This window comes from Cynocephalus volans, chromosome 8 (assembly GCF_027409185.1).
Source record: "Cynocephalus volans isolate mCynVol1 chromosome 8, mCynVol1.pri, whole genome shotgun sequence".
Lineage (NCBI taxonomy): Eukaryota > Metazoa > Chordata > Mammalia > Dermoptera > Cynocephalidae > Cynocephalus > Cynocephalus volans.
The window spans coordinates 39489193-39512733 of record NC_084467.1 but is presented as its reverse complement, the minus strand read 5'-3'; the positions used below and the strand labels follow the sequence as shown (position 1 = coordinate 39512733).

General features: G+C 50.2%; 1 protein-coding gene across 1 annotated transcript in view; it reads left to right on the top strand.

The window, feature by feature from the left end:
• The first annotated feature begins 3104 nt into the window (after window positions 1-3104).
• Window positions 3105-23541, top strand: part of TRABD2B (TraB domain containing 2B) — a 217514-nt gene continuing 197077 nt past the window's right edge. Inside the window, exons 1-2 of the mRNA XM_063107137.1 lie at window positions 3105-3206; window positions 5311-5871. Coding sequence (XP_062963207.1) covers window positions 3105-3206; window positions 5311-5871 — 663 coding nt within the window. The remainder of the gene's footprint in view (window positions 3207-5310; window positions 5872-23541) is intronic.

Here is a 23541-nt window from a genome sequence, read left to right as displayed (position 1 = left end):
TATTTGCTCTTACATCTGATTAACAATATCAGTAACAATACTTGCAAAGGTTCTAAAACATGTTGCACATATTGACTCATAGAAAAACAGTAAAGAGCACAGGAAACTGGCTGGAGAAAGAGAGGCGCTGAGAAGCCAATTGTTCTGCCCCTGGTCCCAGCCATTGTGTGGGGCCATGGAAGAGGAGGTCACGGCTGGCACTCATGACAATTAGCCAACAAAAGTTTTACAATTTTGGGGAAAAAGATACCAAGGAACTTTTATTTGAAACACAGGCGGGGAAGATTTAAAAAATCACAACCACATATTCACCTGCACCATCGCTTTTAACTCGATCAGGCTCTTGCTCATCCACTATCTGGCTGTGTCTTCTAATTCTTCAGTGAACACCAGGATCCCCCCTCCAGTGCAATTAAATTCTCACTTCCCCTCATTTTTATCCAGAGGAGTGGTGCCTTTGTTGGGAGTTTTCGAGCCTCAGGGAGTGGAAGCTCTTTAAAGGACTTCTCTTTTGTCATAGCTGTAGCTCTCGGAGCTTGGTGTATGGGAAACATAGAGCTACCCTGTGCCCGTGTGCCATCTGGGTGCGCTGGCCTGCTCAGTGTCTGTCATCAGGTGTGTGTGCGGCTGGAGGCTGAGGGTGCTGTGGATACCTAGTAGGTTGAACGATATGAAAAGGCCAACATTCATTATTTTTTGACCTACAAAAAGTCATGTGTTCCTGCCAGTTTCTGGTGTCCCCTTCCTTTCCTTCTTGTGTTCCTCTCAATGGCCCAAATTTTGTGCTCTGGTGAGCCTTTCTGCCCCTCCACCCCAGATGGTCTTCCTCACTCAACCTTCTACCATGGTCATTCCCCAGGTGCTCAATCTGGTGCCTGGAGGCATCAGTGGGAGCAGTGGGGAGAGAACTGGGCTGGGAGTCAGGAGACCTGGGCTGGCGCCCTGGCTCCCCACTCACGGCCTGTCTCCCCACCAGGCCCCCTCCCTTCAACTTGTCCCCTCCAATCCATGCCCCCTACAAGCACAGATCTGCTCCAGCGACCCTCAACTTCAAATCTTGCAGTGACTTCCCATCACCTAGGACATACAAAGAACAGACACCCAAGCCCAGTGAGAAGACACAACTTCAGCTTCTGCCACTTGCTTTTGCTCCATACATTCCTAACTGCTTGCAGTCCCCTGCAGGCACCTGGCTCTTGCACCTCTACCCCTTGGCACCTGCTCTTCTTCCATCTGGAAGACCTGTGCACCTCCTTCACTCAGCTACCTCTGACTTATCTTTCAGGCCCTCCTCCCAGGGGTCTTCCATGGGCCTCTGGGCCGAGTTAGGAGCACTTCTTCTCTGCTCCCATTTCCTTGTGCTTCTGTCCTTCCTGGCACTCACCATCTGTAGAGGCATATCTCTCCCTGCCTGTCTCCCTCTCTAGGCTGTGGGCTCCTGACAACATCGTCTAATTAATTTCTCAGCATGTGTTACCAGGATAGGAAGAGTCAGTGAACTCTCGTTTAACAGAACTAAGCAGTGGTACCTATGACTCAGTTTTCCCATTTGCTAGAAATGGTTCGGAAGTTGGGATCTAGCCCCTTGCCTTCTCTAAGTCTCACTTGCCTCTCAGAAACAAAAAGAGGTTAGTTTCAAGACCTCTTTTAATTCCTATGATCTAAGAAACTGGGATATGAATCCTTACTCTTCCAGAGCTAGGCACAAGTATCCTGCATGGGCCCAAGAAAATAGATGGGAAAATTTGCCTAAATAAAAAGTTCCACGGAATTTTGAGCTTGATTGTTTTCTGGACTGTTTCTTTTCTTTCTTTATTTTATTTCAGCTGGTGTCTGCAGAGTAGCTACTAAGCGCACGCCAGTGTTAGGTACGGTGGCATGATATAAGGTCGTAAGTATCAGCTTCGCTGGATTTCGCGTGATTGCTGCTTTCCCAGCCGGTCTAGGAGTGCCTCCACAACTCCTGCCCCTCTCGCTGTTCACTTCTGCCAGGACTCGCGGGGCAGATGCGTTGGGCGAGGCTGGTCCACGTCCCCGAATTTGTCGCTGCCGCCCAGTCCGCGTCCACCCTGAGCCAGCGGAGGTTGGCAGAGCGGGGCCTCGGCCCGGGCTCCCTCTGGCGGCCGCGCGCGGAAGCTACGGCCCGGTGTGGAGCTGGCGAGGGGAAGGGGAGGGGTGCGGGAGGCGGAGGCGCGGGCAGGGGAGGAGAGGAAAAAGTTGCGCTGGGAAGTTTGGAAAGTTGGGAAGTGGCCGCTGCAGGCTTCGCCTCCCTCCGCGCGAGTGTGAGGGAGCGAGCGAGGGAGCGAGCGGGGAGCGAGCGATCGCCTGCCATGCCCATCAGACCCCGCCTCGCCGCGCCCGGGAGCGGAGCTCGTCCCGACTCCCTGCGGCCCGGCCCGGCCCGGCGCGGCCCCGGCCCCCCGCCCCCAACGCCGGGTCCTCCCCTCCCCCCGCCCCGGCGGCCCCAGCCCCCCGCCCGGCCCGGCTCCGCGCCGCTCTCCCGCCCTCCTCTCTTCCTCCCTCCCGGCCGTGGAGCAGCATGGCGGAGCCCGGGCAGCGGCCGCGCGGCCGCCCGCCGCCCCTCTGAGCCGGACTCGGGGGCAGCCGGGCGCCCCAGACCCTACCCCGCCCCCGCCGCGCCGTGCGCCGCACTTGTCCCACTGCGCGCCCCCTGGAGCGCCGCGCACCCCTGGGACCCTTGCGCGCCCCGGGTGCCTAGCATAAGCCCGGGACCCCCGCGCACCCCGGTATCTCCGTACTGACCCAGGAATTCCGCGCGCCCCTGGATCCCGACGCAGCTCCGGGACCCCCGCGCGCCCCGGGACCCTGCGCGCTCTCAGAACACCGGGGCTCGGCCCACGGGGCTGCCTGCCCTGGCGAGGGGCCCCGCCCCAGAGGGTCCCCCTCTTCCTACAGACGGAGCCCCGCCCCTGAGGGACCCCCAGGTCCGGCAGGGACATCCAGCCACGCCCCAGAGGGCTCCAAGCATCCTGCGACTGGAGCCCCACGCTCCAAAGGAAGCTCCGTGCCCAGCTGGGGGCTCCCCGCCCCGCTGACGGGGCGCCGCCCAGGAGGGTCCCCCGCGCCCCGCGGGCCCCGGCAGGATGCGCGCCGCCCTGGCGGGGCTGCTGCTCGCCGCCCTCCTCGCCACCGCCCGCGCCCGCCCGCAGCCCCCGGACGGAGGACAGTGCCGGCCGCCCGGATCGGTGAGCGAGCGCCTGCCCGGCCACTCTCCCGCCCGCCCGGGCACTCCAGCCTGTGGGGACGATGGTTTGGGTCCTGCCTTCCGCACCCGCCTCAGCCCACCCGCTCCACCTCCGTCCGCCGGGCACGGCCTCGGGCGCTGCCCTCGCTTCTGCCCGCCCTGGCTCCGGCTCCGAGCCGGGAGCGAGACGGGCGCTCCCTGTCTCCGGTCCCTTCTCCGCACGCTGACGCTCCCGGCTCTCCGCTTGACTTTCGGTCCTGCCTGGACGTTTCCTCTCGCGTGCCCCTCTCTGATTCTCTTCTTTCTGACTTTTATCTTGTCTTTAGCCTTCTGGTCTCCCTGCCCACTTCTGACTGTCTTTCTACCGTGCTTGGCCCTTCTCCTCTCCGACTTCCATCCACCACTTTCGCTCCCTCATTCACGCACTCGGCCCCCTCCCAGGCTTCCCTCGCCCTCCCGCCCTCCCACTCTGACCTAAGGCAAACTTTCTCCCTAGTGCTGGTTCCCACTTCTCTCTCTCCGCAGCTCAAGTCCCAGCACCTACTCTCCCAAGGACCCCTAGTTCGTGAAAAGGGGGAAGATTCCAGAGGAGTGGAAAAGGAAATGCCAGGACATGCTGGGCTAATATTTTCTTAGGGATCGAGTAATTACTGGTTCTTCTAATTTTCCTTCCAATACAAGGAATCCCCTGATTTTCCTCAGTATTCTTCCCTCTAAGTATAAATTAACGCATCGATAATAACCCTGAATTGGAGACCTGGAGAGCAGAAACGGTGTTGTTGGGTCCTCTTGTGCTGTACTGTTAGCAGAGTATTAGTTGACCTTGGGCAAGGTGCACCTCCAGCAGCCTCCCTTGTGCAGAAACAGGGAGCTTGTTGACTGGCTGGGCTGCTCAGTCTATCTCCACTATGCTGGGATTTACAACTTTGGGTTGTTAGTAAAATGAGGTACTGTTTCCCACACCTACCCAGCCCAACACATACTTTTCATTTGTGCCAGAATCAGGCAGAAAAATGGTATGAGTTGATCTAAAGCTTGCAAATAGTCAGTTGGCACTCCAGGGATTTTTCTGGATGGAAAATGGCTTTGCTGGAGAGAAATGATAATCCCCTTCTCACTCTGCATACCCCCCTGGCCCTAATCTGATTGGAAGAACTGACCCCTGTCTGTGTGCCCCTCTTCGCCCCTACACGTACACACACACACAGCGAAACTTAGGTCATAGAAAATGTCAGAGAATTGGGGTCGGAGACCAGGGATACATTTTGAAGGGAGAAGCCTGGAATGTGCATTTCTGGGACTAATACTATGGAATCCTCTCCTTCCCAAACCAGAGGCTGAGACTTGACTTGGCCTTGCAAGGCTTTAAAGCACTTTGTCATCTAAGGTCTCAGCTGGTCGAGCAAAGTAGCTGACATGCTAGACCTGCCCTCCGAAAAGAAAAGTGTAGTCATCCTGATGAATGGGAAGTAGCTGTTTAAATAGGTGTGCTATTTTTAATAGACATTCTACTTTCAAAGTGCTCTTGGCATGTATCTTCTAATGGTTGGATTTAAAAGTTATATGACTTCCTCCCTTCTTGCCAGAACAGGACTCTTGGTCCCCTTCTCCCCACCCTCCACATGAAACACCCCTGGTGAAGGTTTGGCTTGGTCAAGCATGAATACTCTCAGGTGCTGTGGCAGACCTTGGCACTCACAGGAAAAGCTGATTGTAATGAGAGCTTCCCATCGTTGCAGACTTCCTCTGTGCCTGGTACTGCTCCGAGAGTTTGACATACATATATTGTGTCTTTTAATCCTCCCAACAACCCCTGAGGTAACTGCTGTCATCCCCATTTTACAGATGTGGAAACTGAGTCTGTGGGAAGTGAAATGATTCACTCAAGATCACATATCTAAGACAGAGTAAACCCAGGCTTGAATGGGTCTTTCAGCTTCCAAAGCCTTGCCGTTTACCACTGCCCTATCTCTGCTTTCCTATCCCCACCCCCACCCCTCATCGCCTCCTCACCCCTCTGCAACTCCTGCCACCCCTCTGTACCACCCCTGGCTCCACTCTGTTGCCTTCAGCCTCACTACCTTGCCTCTCCTCTCCCCCTGCAGCAGAGGGACCTGAACTCCTTCCTGTGGACTATTCGGCGCGACCCCCCAGCCTACCTGTTTGGCACCATTCATGTCCCCTACACCCGCGTCTGGGACTTCATCCCAGATAACTCCAAGGCGGCCTTCCAGGCCAGCGCCCGCGTCTACTTCGAGCTGGACCTGACAGACCCCTATACCATCTCGGCGTTGGCCAGCTGCCAGCTGCTGCCGCACGGGGAGAACCTGCAGGACGTGCTGCCGCGTGAGCTCTACTGGCGCCTGAAGCGCCACCTGGACTACGTGAAGCTGATGATGCCGTCATGGATGACACCGGCTCAGCGCGGCAAGGGGCTCTACGCCGATTACCTGTTCAACGCCATCGCGGGCAACTGGGAGCGCAAGAGGCCCGTGTGGGTGATGCTCATGGTGAACTCGCTCACGGAGACCGACGTGCGCTCCCGCGGTGTGCCCGTGCTCGACCTCTACTTGGCCCAGCAAGCCGAGAAGATGAAGAAGAGCACAGGGGCTGTGGAACGCGTGGAGGAGCAGTGCCATCCGCTCAACGGGCTCAACTTCTCCCAGGTAGGCACGCAGGGCCCTGGCCCACAGCCAGCAGCCCCAGGGAGCCTCGGCCCCCTCCTCTGGTCTGCTTCCTCCTCCTGCCGGCAGACAGCCCTGTCTCCTTTCCCCAAGGGGAGAAGTGCATTCAGGCTGCGGGGCAGTACTCTGGCTGTTTTGGTGGGAAGAGGGGAAACCAGTCTGTGCCAGAATTTGTGGTAAGAGTTTGGGTGTTTGCTTGCGTTTCAGTGGCCGTTACCTGCCGTGCTTGCCTGAGCAGAAAGAATTGCCCTGGGAGCATCAGTGTGATCAGAAACAAAAAGAGGGAGTTGCTAGTTTGCATCAGGCCTTCCCTAGGCCCTGGTGTCTGGAGCACAGAAGGCTGTCTTGAGGCTGTTGTGTGACGTACCTGAAGCAGTGTGTATGTATGGAGAAAGCACAGAGGAAGACATGGCTCCTGGGACCGGCCTGACAGGGAGGTGCTGTGGCAGCTGGCATCGCTATAGCCACTGGTTTGCTGTTGAGGTTAAGCACTGCCAGGCTTTTCCTTTGCAAGGCTCTAGGTGACCCTCGGACCGCCTCCCTAAGGCTGGAGAAAGTCAGCAAAGAGAGTTTTGGGGTTAATAATTTCAGAGAAGTGTGTTCTGATTTTTGAACCTCAGGAGTGGGGGCAGGGATAAGAAAGGGACTTAAGAGGTTTAAAGTCTCTGGCTGCCAGGGACCTGATCCAGCAAAATGTCACTAAAAGCCCAGTCTCCATGGGCAGAGGTCACTCGCAACTCAGTGGCCCCAAACTCAGCTCTGAGGCCCTGGGAACAATGAGTTCACATCTGTGCCTTGAGAACCAGGCTGTCATCTGAGTCAGGGCTGGTGGCTTGTGCAAGGAGGACCCAAGACCGGTCTTGGGATTCCCTGAATGAAGAGTGGCCCCAAGACGTGCTCCTCGTTAAAGAGACAGCCCCATAAATTGGCCCAGCCAGAAATTCTACCACTGGAATCAGACCTGCTTGCTGCTCCCAAGATGTTGCAAGCGCTTGACCAGGGAAACAGCAGTGGAAACTGATCCCCTTTCTGAGATCTCTGGCCTTTGTTTTTCCAGGGGAAATGCAATATTGTCCCCAGGGAGGTAAGAAGCCAGATTGATTTGCCGGCCAAATGAAAGGCGGGTTTGTCGGTTCTCCTGCTGGCTCTCCCATAATTGTGGAGTCCTTACCCAGAGGGCCCTGGTGGCAGGAATATTGGGGCAGTTAGTCACGCCCCGCAGGGTTCTGACTACGCCTGACTCCTTCTCCACGGGGGAAAATCCTGTGTATTCTCTAGCCCAGTGCTGATCCTCTGAGCATAGCGGCTTCCTCCCTCTGAAGTGACTTTTCCCTTGCCAGCCTCTGGAGCTGATATTATCTGTGTCAGTCCCCTGGGCACTCACCGCCCATCTCATTTTGGAGGCCGGTTTGTGGGAGGCCTCTGTGCAGAAGCCTCATGTCTGGCCTCGATATCTCTTTTAGGTTGGGGAGGAGGTGGACGATCCACCGTCACTCTCAACATCCTCTTTGTCCCAACCACAGAGGAATCGACAAGGGCTGAAGGGAACACATGAAGTCTCTGGTTAAACAGCTCCTGGCTTTAATCTCTCTCTCTTAAATCAACAAAACTATCTTCCTTCAGAGTCTGGAAACACTGCTGTTCAACCAAATGATGGCTTTGGTAGGTTGAAAACATTTGCTGGAAAGTGTGAGAGGTTATGTTTTAGGAAAAGTTCCTGAGAGCCATTCATCGGCCAGCAAGGAGCCTGCTGACAGTCTCCAAAGCCTATGTTTGAAGATCAAACAGTCTCCAATCTCTGTTTCACAAACGTGCCCACCCCATCACCAGTACGGACCCACTCTTTAAATCGTTCTTGGGTCCAGCTTCTCGAAAGGGCTGCAGAAAGCAAGTCCCAAACAAAGGAAAACAGGGTTCCTCTTGGTTCCCTAATCTACACACCCTTCACCACCTGCTAGAGTGTCCGACTTTGTCAATTCGTCCTGTTATCATTTTGGAGGGACGTGATGAAATCTCTTCTCCACCCCCTTGGGCAGCCTTGGGCTAACTGGGAAAGGTAAGATTCCAGAGCCTGGGCAGATGGGGTCATTAGGGATCCCAAAATCCACAGTCAGAAATGCAACAGCCTTCTCAGCAAAATTGCATGTGCGCGTGCACAGTTTGATATGAACATCTGTGATGCATTATTAGACCGAAATATCTGTTAAGTGCATCAGATTTTTATTTTTTCTTTCCTTGCAGCATTACTGTTACTGCAGAATACTTGGTGGTGGTGGTGGGGTGGGTATAGTGTAAGAGGAAGGCGGGAAAAATGAGGTTTAAAAGAGTGCCTTTTTGTTAAGGCCTGGAATTTTAGTTTTAATTTTGGTGTTTTTAAAATTTTTATGTATTTTTTTCTGGGGGTAGGGTAGAAGTACCATATTTTTGCTTAGTGCTCCGTGGATTGGAGAAACCACTAAAAAAGCTTCTCCTCCCCTTGCACAGCTTAGAAGATTGGGTCTATTGTAGGCATTGGTCTTTGATTTCAAGATAAACTGAGGGTGCTAGACCCAGCATCACCATGACTTTGCTGTGTGACCCTAGACAAGTCAGTTCCTCTCTCTGGGCCCTTTTTTCTCTGTCTGTGAAATGAGACAACAGGATTAGGTCATCTTTCAAGCCCCTTCCAGCCCTGACATTCCATAAGATGCTTCTAATCAATTGCACATGCTAGGCCCCCTGCAGGAGGCTCCAAGCCTCCACGTGCTTTTCCATTTCATTGAATTCTCACAACAACCTTATGGCTTTCTAAGGTGGGCACCCAGGAAGGTGAATGACTTGCCCAAGGTCACATGTCTAATAAGGAACAGAACCAGTCTGCCTAACTCTACATGAAGCACATGTTCTTCTTGCCACCTGCCCCACGCTGTTCCTCTAGACTTTCTCCCAACTAGGTATTTGGTATCCTCCTGTAATTCTTCCTTTAGTTCTTTCTTCTGTTTTTGTCTGCCCTTTAGGACTTCAAGCCTGAAAAACTTATTTCTTGGAGAACTTAGACTTGTAGAGAAATTATTTCCTTTGGCTATGAGGCTGGAGTGGGAGTAGTGAAGGCAGGTTCTTTAAAGATTTTCCTCATGTCCTGGTTTCAGTCCTAGCCCTGAGACTAAAACCAATGACTTGTATCTAATTTGGGGCTAGACTTTGTGTCCCCATCTGTCCAATGGGCAGTAGTTACCATACCAGCCTTTCAAAGTTGAGCTGGTTTTGTGCACGAGAATATATTACCTGTGGGAGGTTGTTGAGAGGGTATAATGACTTAAACGTTGGTTTTGTGCTTGGCAGAGTCTAGGCCGGCTCCAGAGCAAGGGAAGAGGAAAGCTGCATGAGAAGCAGCCATGTCCTTCTCCTGGCAGCCATATCCACTGTCCATCCTTTGCTGAACAAAGTAAAGCTGAAGTATTAGGAGGTGGTGGTGAGCCCCTGCCCTTGGGGGCCTGGGGAATGCCTGAGCCTTGAGTCCAGATCTTATGACAATCTTGGGACCTACAGATTTCTATCAGCTCTGCCTGCTACCTCCAGTGACTGGTACTGACTGCCACTACTTCTCCCTCTGGGGGCCTCAGTCCTCCCCCACCACACCCCCTGTACGGTGGAGGTACTGGATGAGAAGACCTCTAGATTACATGGTTCCCCAAGGTATAGCAAGACAACAAGGACCCTGCCGTTCTGTATTTTGCTGTGTGTTAACAGACATGCTGGCATTACCATCCAATGTATGTGGGGCCTGAACACTGGAGCATGCCTGCCAAAGGTGTATAAGGTTTGCAAAACTCTGAAAGCTCCTCACTGGGGAGTTAAAAACCACAAAATCATTTGCTGAGCTTTGTCTCTATACGGGATGCTGCAGTCGACCTTGAAAGGACATTATCTCTAATCCTCACAGAGATACTACAAGGTTTATTATCATATCTCTTTTAAAGACAATAAATTGAGACTTGAAAAGGTTAATCATTTGGGTATGATTACACAGAAAGGCCACATGGACTCAGGATTCAAACTCAGGTGTGTCCATTGCCAAAGCCCATGCTTTTCAGGCATCTGAGAGATGAACTGATTTTTGTTTTTAATAGTCAGATGGCATTATCTGGTGGAGTGTGTGTGTGTGTGTGTGTGTGTGTGTGTGTGTATGTATGTATGCTGCAATGGGGGAGATCATCATTTCTTTCTTTAAAAAAAGTAAAATAGACAAAGAGAGAGATAATTGAAAAGTGCTGAAACTGATTTTCTCCCTGGCTTATAAATTGGATCTGAAGGTGATTCTAAAAGAGGAGTTCCCACATACATTCTGGGCACCAGCTGCCTCCCTGGAATGCATCCCCAGCTTTCCAGGGGACCACTGTGAAGAAGGTTCCCCTAATACAGGCTAAGCCTGCACAGTCAAATAAAGAAAGTCTCCTTGGTTTATAGTCAGAGCTTCTGTATCTATGCCCTGGGGGCCAAGCAGGTATTAGCAAGTGCCCTACAAATATAGTCAGCTCTCTGTATCCATAGGTTCCACATCTGTGGATTCAACCAACCACGGATCAAAAATATTTTTAAAAGTTGCATTTGTACTGATAGTGTACAGACTTTTTTCTTGTCATTATTCTCTGTGTAATACAGTATAACAACTATTTACATAGTATTTAAACTGTATCAGGTATTATAAGTACTCTAAAGATGATTTAAAGTATATGAGAGTATGTGCACAGGTTATATGCAAATACTATGCCATTATATCAGGGATTTGAGCATCCGCAGATTTTGGTATCTGTGGGAGGTCTTGAAACCAAGGGATGACTGTATTTGAAGAATGAATGAATGAATGACCAAATGGTCAGAAACCATGATATGCCCATTCCTAATTCCCTTCCACCATCTAGCACTATTAAGTGAATGAAATGTATGAAGAAAGATTACATAAGCCATAGTGAAGATCCCCTTTCTTGAACTTCAGTAGCTCCATGCCTTCCTACGAAGACACAAAATGTCAAAATCATCATGTGGGTTATCTTAGTCAGTTGGTGCTGCTATGACAAACTACCTTATGCTGAGCAATTTATAAACAACAGAAATTTATTGTTCATAGTTCTGGAGGCAGGGAAGTCCAAGATCAAGGTGACAGCAGATTCAATGTCTGGTGAGGACCTGTTCCTCTTATATGGCGCCTTCCATGTGTCCTCACATGGCAGAAATGGCAAACAAGTTCCCTCAGGCCTCTTTTATAAGGGCTCTAATCCCATTTATGAGGGCTGTACCCTCGTGACATAATCACCTCCCAAAGGCCCCACCTCTTAATGTCATCACCTTGGGGTTTGGTTCCAACATATGAATTTTGGAGGAATGCACACATTCAGATTATAGCATGGGTAATTCACATTCAAAGCAGACTCTAATCCTGACTCCATTACTACCTTGCCTGTGACTGGGCTAATCCTCTTTCCTCTCTGGGCTTGAGTTGTCCCCTCTGTCCCACGAGAGCATTGGGCTAGACAATTTCCAGTGTAGGCCCAGCTCTGACTTCTATGATGCTCATGTTTGGCCTCCATATCTTGGAGGGCCTGGGCCACCCTACCCTGAGGTTTTGAGCCTGAGTTATCAGTAGTTGGGAGGAGCTGGCAGGCTTGCCTTTGGAGGGCTGCTGCTGATGCCTCCTTGTCTGAAAGCCTGTTGGCTCTGGGGGGTGAGCCTGCCGCCAGTCTACAGAGCAGAGAGAGCCCCGACTTGTCACGGCATAGTCTGCTGGCCACCTGCCCAGTCTTGCATCCTGTCCTTCATGATGGCTTCTCTCCCTCACTTGTCTCCCCACTCATTCAACCAGCGCATGTTATTATGTTGTGCCAGTGCAGGACCTGGGAACAGAGACCTGGGAGGGGCATAATTTTTGCCGACAGAATGTTCATTACCTGAGAATGCACATTGCTTTCTACCCTGAGAGGTAGCCATTATTCGTCATGTTTTACAGCTGTGGAAACTGAGGCACTGAGCACCTGAATATCAGTCTCTCTTGTGTTCTGGTTCTCATGTTTCATATGGAGACCTTGTTCTTCCTTTCTCTTCCTGTAATATGCTCCAGTTTTTCAGAACCATTCTCTAACTTCCTGTCCTGCAAGAACAGCCATTCTTAAATCTTCTGGCCCTCTCTCAGCCTGTGTGGCAGTCCTCAAGTTCACAGCATTAGACCCTACCTTATAGCCTCCTGTCAGATCCATGTGCCTTCCTCAGAGTGAAGGGAACAAACACCTCCCCCAAGGCAATTGGGCCACCCAGAGGACCTCAGACCATGATGAGCCCTCAGCTCCCTGGAAGTCATCACAGAGTGAGAGCACCTCAGTCAGTGTTGGATTAAACATTAAAGAGGCTGGCCTAGTCTGTCCCGTGTAAGTCCAGAACCTAGACTGGGAAGGAAACAGGCTTCTTCTGGCCCCACCTTCACCCTGTGCTTCCACGGCCTACCCCAAGCATGTGTCTTTACACTGAACCCTCTGGTTGAGAGTTGATCAGCAAATGTCTGGCGCAAGGTATGGAAGTGACCCCCTAGCATGGATTCCTAGGTGTGTGTATACTCGGATCCTGTCTGTGTCCAGATGGCTGTTTGTGAAGAGCCCCTGCTGGCACAGCAGGCTCTGTCCGTCCCCTCCCTATGACCCGGTTAATTCAGACCTTAACATTGAACATATTCTCTGAATGTAGGAGGAAAAACAAACTCAGAAGCAGGAGCACAGGATGGCTTAGGCACCTCAGTCAAAGGACAGTGAAGCTCTAAAGCCAGAGGTGACCAAGATGTCATGAAATTGTCTAGCCTTAGAATCAGAAGTTCATGAGAGAAGACTTCCAGGCTCAGAGAATCTCGACCATAAGTCTAAACTCCGAGGCTCAAAGAATCTAAGAATAGTGAAATCTTAGAACATTAGACTTAGAGACATTTTTGGATTCAAAGAATCTTCATGTCATGAAATCCTAGCCTCTTAGCTTTGAAGAATTTTCAGCTCATAGACACAGACTTCTAAAATTTTAGAGTTGGAAGAGGCCAGTTCTCAAGAATTCCAAGAAGCCCCATCCGCAAACACATTGTCTGATCTCCTTCCCCCAACCCGCCCTCCAATCCCAGGCCAAGGAGAGAAAGCCTGACCAGCAAAGCACTTTCTGATGGAGATAAAAATGGGAGCATGCCTTTGTTAATAGTTCCCATTTGGACATCTCTCAGAGCCAGGAAGAGGTCTCCTGGTAATGCAGCTTTTCTAGGGAGGAAACTGAAGAATGCGGCGAGCGCTGCAGCCTGCCAGCCGGGCTGCTGACGTTCTTTTCCCCTCAAGTTTGCTTCTAAGTATTATCCACTTCACTCCCTTTTATCTCCCATCACTGGCTCTCTGTCCGCCCACTTAATCCACAGGCAGCCGGTGGCCCAGCCTTCAGTTCTGCTCAGTGGCTGCCAAGCTGTCTCGCCCAGCAGCAACTCCAGGATCCGCAGGCTTTTAAACGTGTGCAGTATATCCGCTGGAACACAAAACGGTTGCTCCAAGTTTGGAAACGCTGTTGCTTGTGCTAGGCCCGCCTCCCTTTCAAGGAATTTCCTCCTTTTCTCTTTTACTTCTGAATCCTGAGATCTTCAAGGCTCAGCTCAAAGCTACACCTCCTCCAGGAAGTCTTTCTTGAATGCTCCAGGTCTGATCTGCTTTGAAAGACTTGGTGCAAAGCTTTCCTTAATGACCCAGCCACATATATTTTTTCCCTTTATGGAATTCTTTATGGCATTTTATGACATTCTTTCAGCACTTATATATTCTACTTTATAATTATTACTTAGACTATCTTTTATTTCCTGATTCAAACCTAGCTCAAAATGTGCTCACAATTGATTACAAAATTAGGCTGAATGTGGCCCAATTCTGAAGTTGGGGCTTTGTGGTGTATTCTGTGGTTGGGTGTTGGCAGCTCTGGATACTAAAAAGGGACTATATCTTGGCATCTGTATTCACAGAAACCTCTTAGACCTTCTACCTGAGACACATTCAGTACTGTCAGGACTGTTGCTGGCTCGCTTGGTCAGGACTTTGTAACACCCACAGGTCCTTGTTGGATCTGTCGTGCTCCAACCTGAGAAAGTTTGTTGTTTTCTCTTCTTCATCTGTGCCTTGGCCTCTTTTATTCTCCTCTTCACTACCCAGAGTTCACATGAGCCCTTCCAGGCTCACTCCATCCCTTCACTCATTTTCATTTTAAAATGCTTTATTTTATCCTTCACTTGCTGTCTTGGCTTTGGGGCTGCAGTGATGCAGAGTTGTACGGTTCCTCCCTCCCTCCCTCTTGCCTACAGTCCTTGGTCAGGCCTCCACATGTTTGCCTGTGCTATTCCCTCTACCTGAGAGTGCCATCCCAGTTTTTACTGTCTGGCTAACACTTACTCCTCTGAATTGGGCAGGGCCTCTGAGGGCTGTCTATGTTAAAAGAGCCCAGGGGCTCTTCAAACAAATGCCACTTTATAGAAAGACTTTTATCCATGTTCACCAGATTGGACTGTCTCCTGTGGGCTGATGCCACCTGACCATGTAATTTGAGTTTAAATGCAAAGATGTGATTGGCTTTTAGCACTATGTTTTGAAAAGACTGGTGGGTAAGTAGTACTTGGGCCACACTAAGTGCCTGGCTACCCCAAAAAGAGCCAGGAGATCATCAGACTAGGCCCATAAAAGTCAGGGTCCTGGGGCTACTGCTGAGGAACGGCCTGGGGCCTTAGGACATGTGTAGTCTCTGCATTTGCACCTGCTGGTGGATCCTGTGTTCCTCCCGACTGGTTTAGGCGAGGTGGTTTCTTGCCCACCATCCCCCTCCCCTGCAGGCAGTACACAGATTCCCCTGCCCTGAGCGCTGAGACCCAGAAACCTTTTATTCTTGGGATTCTCCCTTTGTTCCCATTGGGTCAGGAAGAGCAGGAAGCCTTAAAATTTACTTCTCACTTGCTCTTAACTGATGAACTTGTGTTTTCTGCATTAACGATCCCACCCCATCTCCTTTATTCAGAGGAATATCCTGGCCTGGTTCTACTTTTAGATCCAAAAATCAGTCTTTGAATAAACTTACACATCATGGTGCAGACTTAGCTCAGGAGTCCCCGCCAATGGAAAGCCTCCAGGCATTGGCTCAGGATGGTCCAGTACTCCTTCAGTGCCCAGAATCAGTGCCCTTATTACGAGTGTAAATAACCTGTGCTTAGTTACATAACCTGTATCTGCCTCAGTTTCCTCATTTGTCAACTTCATGGGGTTGCTGTGAGGATTAAGTGATTAGTGTAAAGCACTGTAGTACAGTGCCAGACATGAGTACTCAGCAAAGAGTAGCTCATAGTTATTATTGCATTTTTAAATGATCATTATACTATTTTCAAGAAATGTTTTTATGTTTTTATTTTTATTTTTTTTAAATTGGAACAATCACAACAATATGTTGAACTTTTTAAGAGAAGAGAACAGAACTGGGGTTGCGGCGGGGGGGGGGGGGGGGGTGAGAAGCCCGGTGGGGGGGGGGCAACGGAGGAATTGGTAAAGGGCCGCAAAAATCGATTTCATTGTGTAATGATGAGTATACTAATTATCCTGATGTGAACATCACACATTGCACTCAAGAAATGTTTTCAGTTGCTCCTGTGTGCCGGGCACGGGATAGGTGCTGGAGGTAGAAAAGTGAGCACGAGAAATGCTGGTGCCCAGGCAGAGGGATGGGGGAGCCTGGAGGCCGCGGCGTGTCATGTGGCGTGTTGTGGGAGCACAGAAGAGGCACAGCTCCCCCAGCCCTGCGACGGTCCAGGAAGCCTTACTGGAGGCTTACCCAGGTAAACCCGAGATCGGGAGGAGTAAAAAGTTAGGCAAAAGGCTGCGGGGTTCCAGGCTTAGGAGACTGGAGGTGCCTGAGTGGAGGCCGGGGCGCGAGTGGCGCATCTGGGGCCGTCCGCAGTTCAGCCTGGCCCCTCTCGGCGTGCACCGTGGCCGGAGACCAGGCAGCGCGCGCGGCCGTGCCCACCGGGATGTCCAGGGAGGCCCCGGCGCGGAGCAGCGCTCTGAGCGTTCCGTGCTTGGTCCGGGCTGCGTGGTCGGGCGTTCGCCTCTCTGGCCCGGCTCTCGTGAGCGCAAGTGCACGTTGCCTAAACGATCTGCGGGGTGTCGGCCGCAGCGCGCATGTCTCCGCCCACCCCTTGGCCAGGTGGCCGCGACGGCGACACAGCCGGGACCCTGCAGGCCACCTCTGAGAGAGCTGTGTTCGCGTTCCCGCGGGGCAGGCGGTGGCGGGGTGCGCGGCCAGCCTTGCGGGAGGAGCCGCTGTGCAAAAATAAAAGGGTAGGCCTTTTTCCCCCTTCATCTTCTGTTTAAAGGATTTACTTCCTTTCTCCCTATTAAGATAAATGTATTATATAGATAGGTAGATATATTCCTGGCCAGTGTTATCTCCTGGGGACTTAAATGCACCTTCGAGGCCGTTAATAATTTAAGCCTTCGGTCCCACTTGAAAACCCCTTTTAGAAAGGAAGATCCAGACGGAGAAAGCCTCTTGGAAATCTCTGTGGCTCATCTTTTAGCCTTAGTTCACATGGTTTCCCTTTCTTGAGCTGGTTGGCCTTGAGTTTGAGAAGAGACAAAAGCCTAATTAACAATGATAATTCCAATCATTTGCATGGCGGTTTGCAATTTCTAGAGGCTTTTCACATGCGTTTCCCTGTTTCCTTTGCTCCAGTCCCCGCCCCCTCGAGGACACCTAGAAGGGGGCTAGATGGTTTCCTGGCCCCTCCATTTTTTTAATTTGTTTGTTTGTTTTGCCAGTTTTGTCACTGAGCTGAGAAAGGGGTCTGGATTTACTTCTGGTCACTCAGAGTGCGAAATATTTGCACTCCCAGGACTCCCCTCCCCCATGTCCAGCCGGGTGGCTGTAGCATCCACTAGATTATTGGACATTTTTTAGCACCAGGCCCTGAATTGGGGCTGCGATGCAGCTTGAAGAGCTGTGGATTGGTCATGGTATTGGTAAACTGAGGCACTTTGGGACCTGGGTGGTAACAATGCTTGGTCATTGTGCTTGACCTTGACTGGGATGTTTAGTTGACCCAGCACTACAAAACCCCCATGCCAAGACCTGCTGATGGTCTTGCAGATAACTTTATATTATTCTGCTTCCATCACTATAGTTTTGGGTGGAGGGTGATGAGGAAGGAGTGCAGGCTTCTTGGTGGAGGTGGCTTTGAGAGAGACCTTTGAGAGAAGTTGAACAGGATTTGGGTCCCTGGAAATGGGAGTGGAAAGGGCTATTCTGGGAGGAAGGAGACTGTTAAGCAAAAGTGCCAGGATGAGGAGGTGTGGATGGTATCCAGAAAAGACCTTCCGCCCTCCCTCCATTGCCTATATTCTTTCCCTTTCCTATCCAGCCCTCAAGAGAGCCGTTGTTATTCAGTGCCTATTATGTGCTAGGCCTCAGGGTTATCATGCTAAATTCCTAAAACAATCCTGAAAGGTAAGTATTATTTTCCTCATTTTGAGGAAATTGAGGCTAAGTACTTTGAGCAAAATGATGGAGCTGGGATTTCAACTTACATCTTTTGATACCTTGAGAGAGAAACTGGACTGGAGTTGGAATTCCAGCTGCTCCACTTTGGCTGCATGGCTGAGCATCTGTTTCCACATCTGAAAAAATGGGGCTCACAAGAGTATTTACACCCTGGGGTGGTTGTGAGGTGTAAATGAGACAATGCATGGAAATCACATAGCTGAATGCTTGGTCCCCGCAGTAAGAAGTAATGAATGTTCACTGTGGTGGTTTAAGTAGTGGTCATTTTGCTTGTTATTACTGGTCCATTTTCACAATCTCTGTGTCTTGTGGTGAAGCCTACCCCATACAAAAGATGGTTCTTGTTCTCTTAGTCTCTTATGCACTGAGCCTCATCCAGAGCAGGGATGAGTGGGTGATTGACATGGTTGGAACTGTGTGGTCCGACCACCCGGAGCATGGTCATTTTTTTCTGACCATCTGCATGTGTAATGTCTGGCCACATTCGTCCTGGCTCTGCTTCCCCATGGTCTCCCACTTTCCCTGGAGTGGGGACCAGCTCTGCCCTGGGTTATGATCAGTGATTTGGGGCTCTTCCCTTTCTAAGCATCCTTTTTTTCCACTGCTCAGACAGGTTAGATGTTAATAGCAGCAACTGTAAGTGATTGAGAGAATCGAGTAGGATAAAGCCTGGGAAGGACTTTATTGGCCCTCAAGGGCTCTGTGCTCTTAGTGGTAACAGGTGCACATGTGTTTTTCCTCTTCTCTTTCTCCCAAAGAGAAATACCCTGTAATTACTTAATGAATTGAATTTATTTGTTCATTTGGGGCTGGTAGAGAAAGGAGGGGCTGAAGAGACCCCAGAGAGAGGTGCCTCACAGCAGCGTGCCAAGAATTATTTTGAGCCCTTCACATGCCCTGCCCCCCGTAATCCTCGAAGCAATCCTTCAGGTAGAGTCAGCCCCATTTCACAGGTAATGAAACAGGCACAGTGAGGTAACTCACTTGCCTGGGGTCACAGAGCCAATGAGTGGAGGATCTGGAGTTTAAACCCAGAAAGTCTGGCTGCAGAGCCTGTGTTCTCAACCTCTCTGCATCTCATGAGGAGAGGGGATGTGACCCAGAGAAAGTGGACGAACTGGAATCTAAGAGTAGCAGAGTCAGCTCTTTTTCTGAGACTGGAGGGATGAAAGGTGGGAGGTTGGGAGGTGACAGGGGCAAGGGGTTGAGAGACCACTGAGCTTCCCTCCTGAGGAAGGCTGCAGCTCTGAGGAGAGTGTGGTATTCAGTTTTCCAGGAGCTAGGGTGAGTAGGGGGTGACAAGCGAGTTTGTGGGGGCACTGAGAGCAGAAGCTGGCCTTGGAGGGTGCAAGGATGGCAGAGCAGGCAGAGGGCCCCACAGACGTGGAGGCTGCCATTATAACAGCACCAGTCTGGGTGGCTGGATGCTTCTCTGCAGAGCTCTCTGGTGTGGGTACAGGAGTGGAGAAATATGACAGAGGGCTGTTTCCAGTCCCCAGTCCTGAGGAATCCTTGTTCAGGTTGCCATAGTAGCTGGGCAGGATGTCAGTTCCCACCTGTCTGTTACTCGATTCACAATGTCACTGTTGAGCACTGACCCTGAGCCCCACACTTATGGCAACTGGGGCTTTACAGGGTCACAGGTTATCTGCAGTCCTGTGGATGCTACTAACATGCATGAGCCTATGTCCGTGCTGTCCAGGAGTTCTCTTTGCTGTTGCAGACTCTCCACTGAATACAAAAGAAAGGCCTCCCCTCCTTATGAACACCTGGTTTGGCTTTAATGGACTACTACCTGAGCTCAGTATCAAAGGACAAACGGGTGTTACCTAGTTCAGCAGAAGCACCATGTGTGGGGGTGGGGGGGTGCTGGCTGTGGTATTGATCCACACTGCGAGATTGTATTTACTCACTCATGGAGAACACTAGTGGGAGTCATGGGGAGACTAGGAAATGGGCAAAAGAGGCACACAGGGGCCATTTCATGGAGGCCTCATAGCCATGTTAAAAAGTTTGGGCTTGATCCTGTGTGCATTGGGATGCCATTGTCCCCCACTCCTGTGATCTGCAATACTACAGTAGTTAATAATTGATTCACTCACTTATTCATTCATTGGTCAAACTGGACCCCAGGACATTTTCAAGTCCCTGGACTTGAGAAAGGAGCTGCCTTAGAAGGGTATTCTCCCTCGTCTGATCCAGGGTGCTCCCATTGCTGAGCCAGGGGAGAAGGGCTACCAGCTTCTGGGACACGAATTCAGGGGAAGGGGGATGTTTTCTCTCAGAAACTAGATCGTAAAAGTGGCCTGGCAGCTGAGTGAGACCGGCGTAGTTATATGTTACAGGGCTTTTTGTAAGAGAGCGTGAGACCCTGACCACCATTTTAAACATAGTTGCTGTAGGATAACATGTCCCTTTTCATTTCATGTCAACTATGTGATGGCACATTTGAGGAATTCCACCTGTTCAAAGTGGGGATGGGGTGAGATAGATGATTCCTGAATGCTTACTGAGCAGAAGTGGGGGATGGAAGAGTCACTGGGTTGGGAGTCCAGCAGCATGAGCCAGGGTAGGGCCCTCCCCACTTCCTTCACTGAGCCCCCTTGATGGGTATGAGAGTGTTTGGTGAACCATAAACTGCAAGCCTGCTGCTGCAAAGCCCCACTTTCTAAGCTGGCTCTGACCTCACTGAGAAATGGCATTTTTAATTTTGTTGTCATTTATATGTTTATGTGTCTGTCTCCTCCATTAGACTGAAGTTCTTTGAGGGCAGGAACCTCAACTAATGAATCTGGGTTTCCTTAGGGCCTGGCTCCAAGTACACACTCAGAGATTCTGAGTGTAGCTGTAAAATTATCGGCCATATCTACCCATCATCACCTGAGTATCCTGGTGGAAAACAGAAAAGTCCCCAGTCACCACTACCCCAGCCCCATTGTTCCCAGATTTGCAGATGTTTGGTTCCAGGAGGTCAAACATATAGGCCGCCACCTGCTTTTCCCACTGTGGCACATGTTTTGCCTTTGGGTGGCTGTGACCATCAAGACCCTCCTCGCCCTTGTGCTCTGACCGTTTCCGGGTGGGGCCATGGTATCCATTGATCCTTCATTCCCAAAGGGGTCCTAGAGGCTTTGACCGGGCCACCCTGTGGGTAGGAGCTGCTTCTCCTTGGATTGGAGGAATCTTGCCAGCCCTCCCCCACAACCTCCTTCCTCACGCTTCTGTGTTTTTTCCAGGGCACGGATCAGAGCTTCTGTTTGCTGGTCATTTCGTGATCCTCACACAATATAAATGAAAGCTGTTAAAACCAATAAATTCAAACCATGTGTGGGGCACCAGGGAGAAGCCAGGACGTCAGAGGGCCGCAGTGTGAGGTGGCGTCAGCTCTGACGGCACCCGAACTGATTTGTATATGGGAAAAGTAAATATCCAAAGCCATAAACAGCCCTGGGTCTCTCATCATCGCTGGGATTCAAAGGCATTTAATAGGAACACACATTCTCTGTCTCTTGTAAACAAAGCGAAATTCTCTGTGTGTGCTGACCTAAATTCTGCATTTTCATCTTTGGGAAAGCCAGCCCGTCATTCTAGTTGGGAGACCTCGGGCAGTCTGGGCCGTTGGGTTGGGTTGCCTTGTCTCTGGTTTTGGCAGTTGGTCTAGTGCCTTTGCTTTGCAGAGGGCTATCTCTTCATCTCTCCTTGGCCTTAGAGCAATCCTGGGTAGTTGTTTTAGTCCGTTTGCGCTGCTATAAGAAAATACCATAAACTGGATAGTTTATGGCATTTACACCATAAATTTATTTCTCTCAGTTATGGAGGCTGAGAAATCCAAGATCAAGGCAAATTAATGTCTGATAAGGACTGGCTTTCTGGTTCACAGATGATACCTTCTCCCTGTGTACTCACATGGTAGAAGGGGAGAACTTCGGTCTTTTCAGTCCCTTAATAGGGCAGTAATCCCTTTCATGAGGGCTTCACCTTCATGACCCGATCACTTCCTCAAAACCCAGCCTCCTAATGCCATCACACTTATCACATTGGGCATGAGGTTTCCACATATGAATTTTGGGGGGACATAAATATTCAGATCACAGCAGTGGTAAATGGGATGGAGTGGCCCTTCCCACCCCTGTACCGATGAGGAACGTGAAGCCCAGAGTATAAATCACCGTACCCAAGATCACACATGAAATCAGGACTGAACTGGGACATCTTCCTTCTCTTCTTCCTTAGAACTCTCCAGCTTTCCATTTCCTTTTCCTGTGAATGACACTTCTGTTCTCCCTAACTCAGAGTCCCAGAGGCGTCCTTATCAACCCCTCCATCGTTTCCTCTCTCCTCCAGTGTCTCTTGTCTTCCTCTTGGTCCCTGATTCCTCTGTAGTTTTTTGTTGTTGTTGTTGTTGTTGTTGTTTTTCATCTGGACCATTCTTGTGTTCAGGAAAGAGCCCCAGAGTGAGAGCTAGACAGTGATGGGTTTGGGGTTCTGGTTTCTCTGTCTGCCAACTGTGTAACTTCCAACAAGTTCCTTCTCTGAGTACCTCAGTTTTCACATATGTGAAGTGAGGATGAGAATACCTGCCTTTTCAGTATGGTTGCAAGGATAGATGGAGCTCAAGCATGTGAAAATGTCCAGCCTGCTCAGCGAGTGGTGGTTTGCTTCAACCCACTTTCTGTCAGCCCTGGACTCTTTAAGTGGCCTCCTAGTTTGCACATTATAAATGGCTTAACCCTTAAAATTGCATAGAAAAATACACCATGTATCCTTGTGCATAAATGAGTGCATGTAAAACTGGTGAAACCTGAATCACATCAGTGGATTGTTTCAACGTTAATATCCTGGTTTGATATTGTGCTATAGTTATATAAGATGTTATCGTTGGGGAAACTGGGTGAAGGGTATTATTTCTTATAACTGCGTGTGAATCTGCAATTACCTCAAAATAAAAAATTTAATTAAAAAATGGATTAACCTTCCCAACACCCTCATTCATTCATTCTTTTGTGCCTGCTACACGCTGGGTACTGCTCCAGGTACTAGGCATGTACCAGTGAACAAAAAGGAAAAAAATTCCTGCCCCCACCTCCTTCAGGTGCTCAAAGGCAGTTTCCTCAGACCACCCTATTTAAAATTTCAAATCATGTCCTTGAATTTACTATCCTGCTTCCCTGCCTTTTTCTTCCGTAGCACTTGTCACCAGTAGCATTCTGTATGTTTTACTAACTATTGCTCTTCATCCCATCACTAGAATGTCAACTCCATGAGAGCAGAGATTTTTGTCTATGTTGTCTATATCGTTAGCACTTAGAACACTCTGGGCACATAGTAGGTAATCAGTTAATGTTTGTTGAATGACTGAGAGGTTACAGACAAGAAACGAATACATAAATGGTTGGTTAGAAGTCAGGGAGGGGTAAATGCTGAAGGGAAACAAAGCAGCAGAAGGGGTTGATGAGATAGTGGAGCAATTGTCTTTTTGACTGTGGATTTTTCTGCAAACCTTGCAGACTTCCCTGTTGTATAAGAGGTAAAGTCCCGGCTTCTTAGATTAATTCCCTCTTTTATTCATTCACCAGATATTTCTTTGGGCCATTACCATGTGCAGGACCTTACAGAGCAGGCGGAGAAGAGGCAGACAAGGATCTTGCCCCTAGAAGGTTTATAGGTGGGTTGGAGAGATGACACAAGAATGCAAGTAGCATATGAACAGTAAGAATGAGAAGGGGCACTTAAAGATCTGTCAGGCCTTTTCTGGTCTGGCCCCAGTTCAACTTTACCAACTTCCTCTTCCATTGTCCCTCTAGGACCCAGCTCTAATCAGACTACTCTCTGCAATTTGTTCCGGACTCTCTTTTTCCTCTCTCTTGTCTCTCCAAATCCTGTGTCCTGTTTCAGGTCCAGCCTGGCCCTTCCTTCAGGAAGACTTCCTTGACAGCCCCAGCTTCCACTATCAGTCTTCTCTGAACATCCGTGCCATATGTGGTCTGTTCTGCACCATTTGACCCATTGGAAGAGAGTCATGTGTTTGACCAGCTTGGTGTTTGCCCATCTAGGACAGGAGCTGGCTGTTTAAGGGAACCCAGG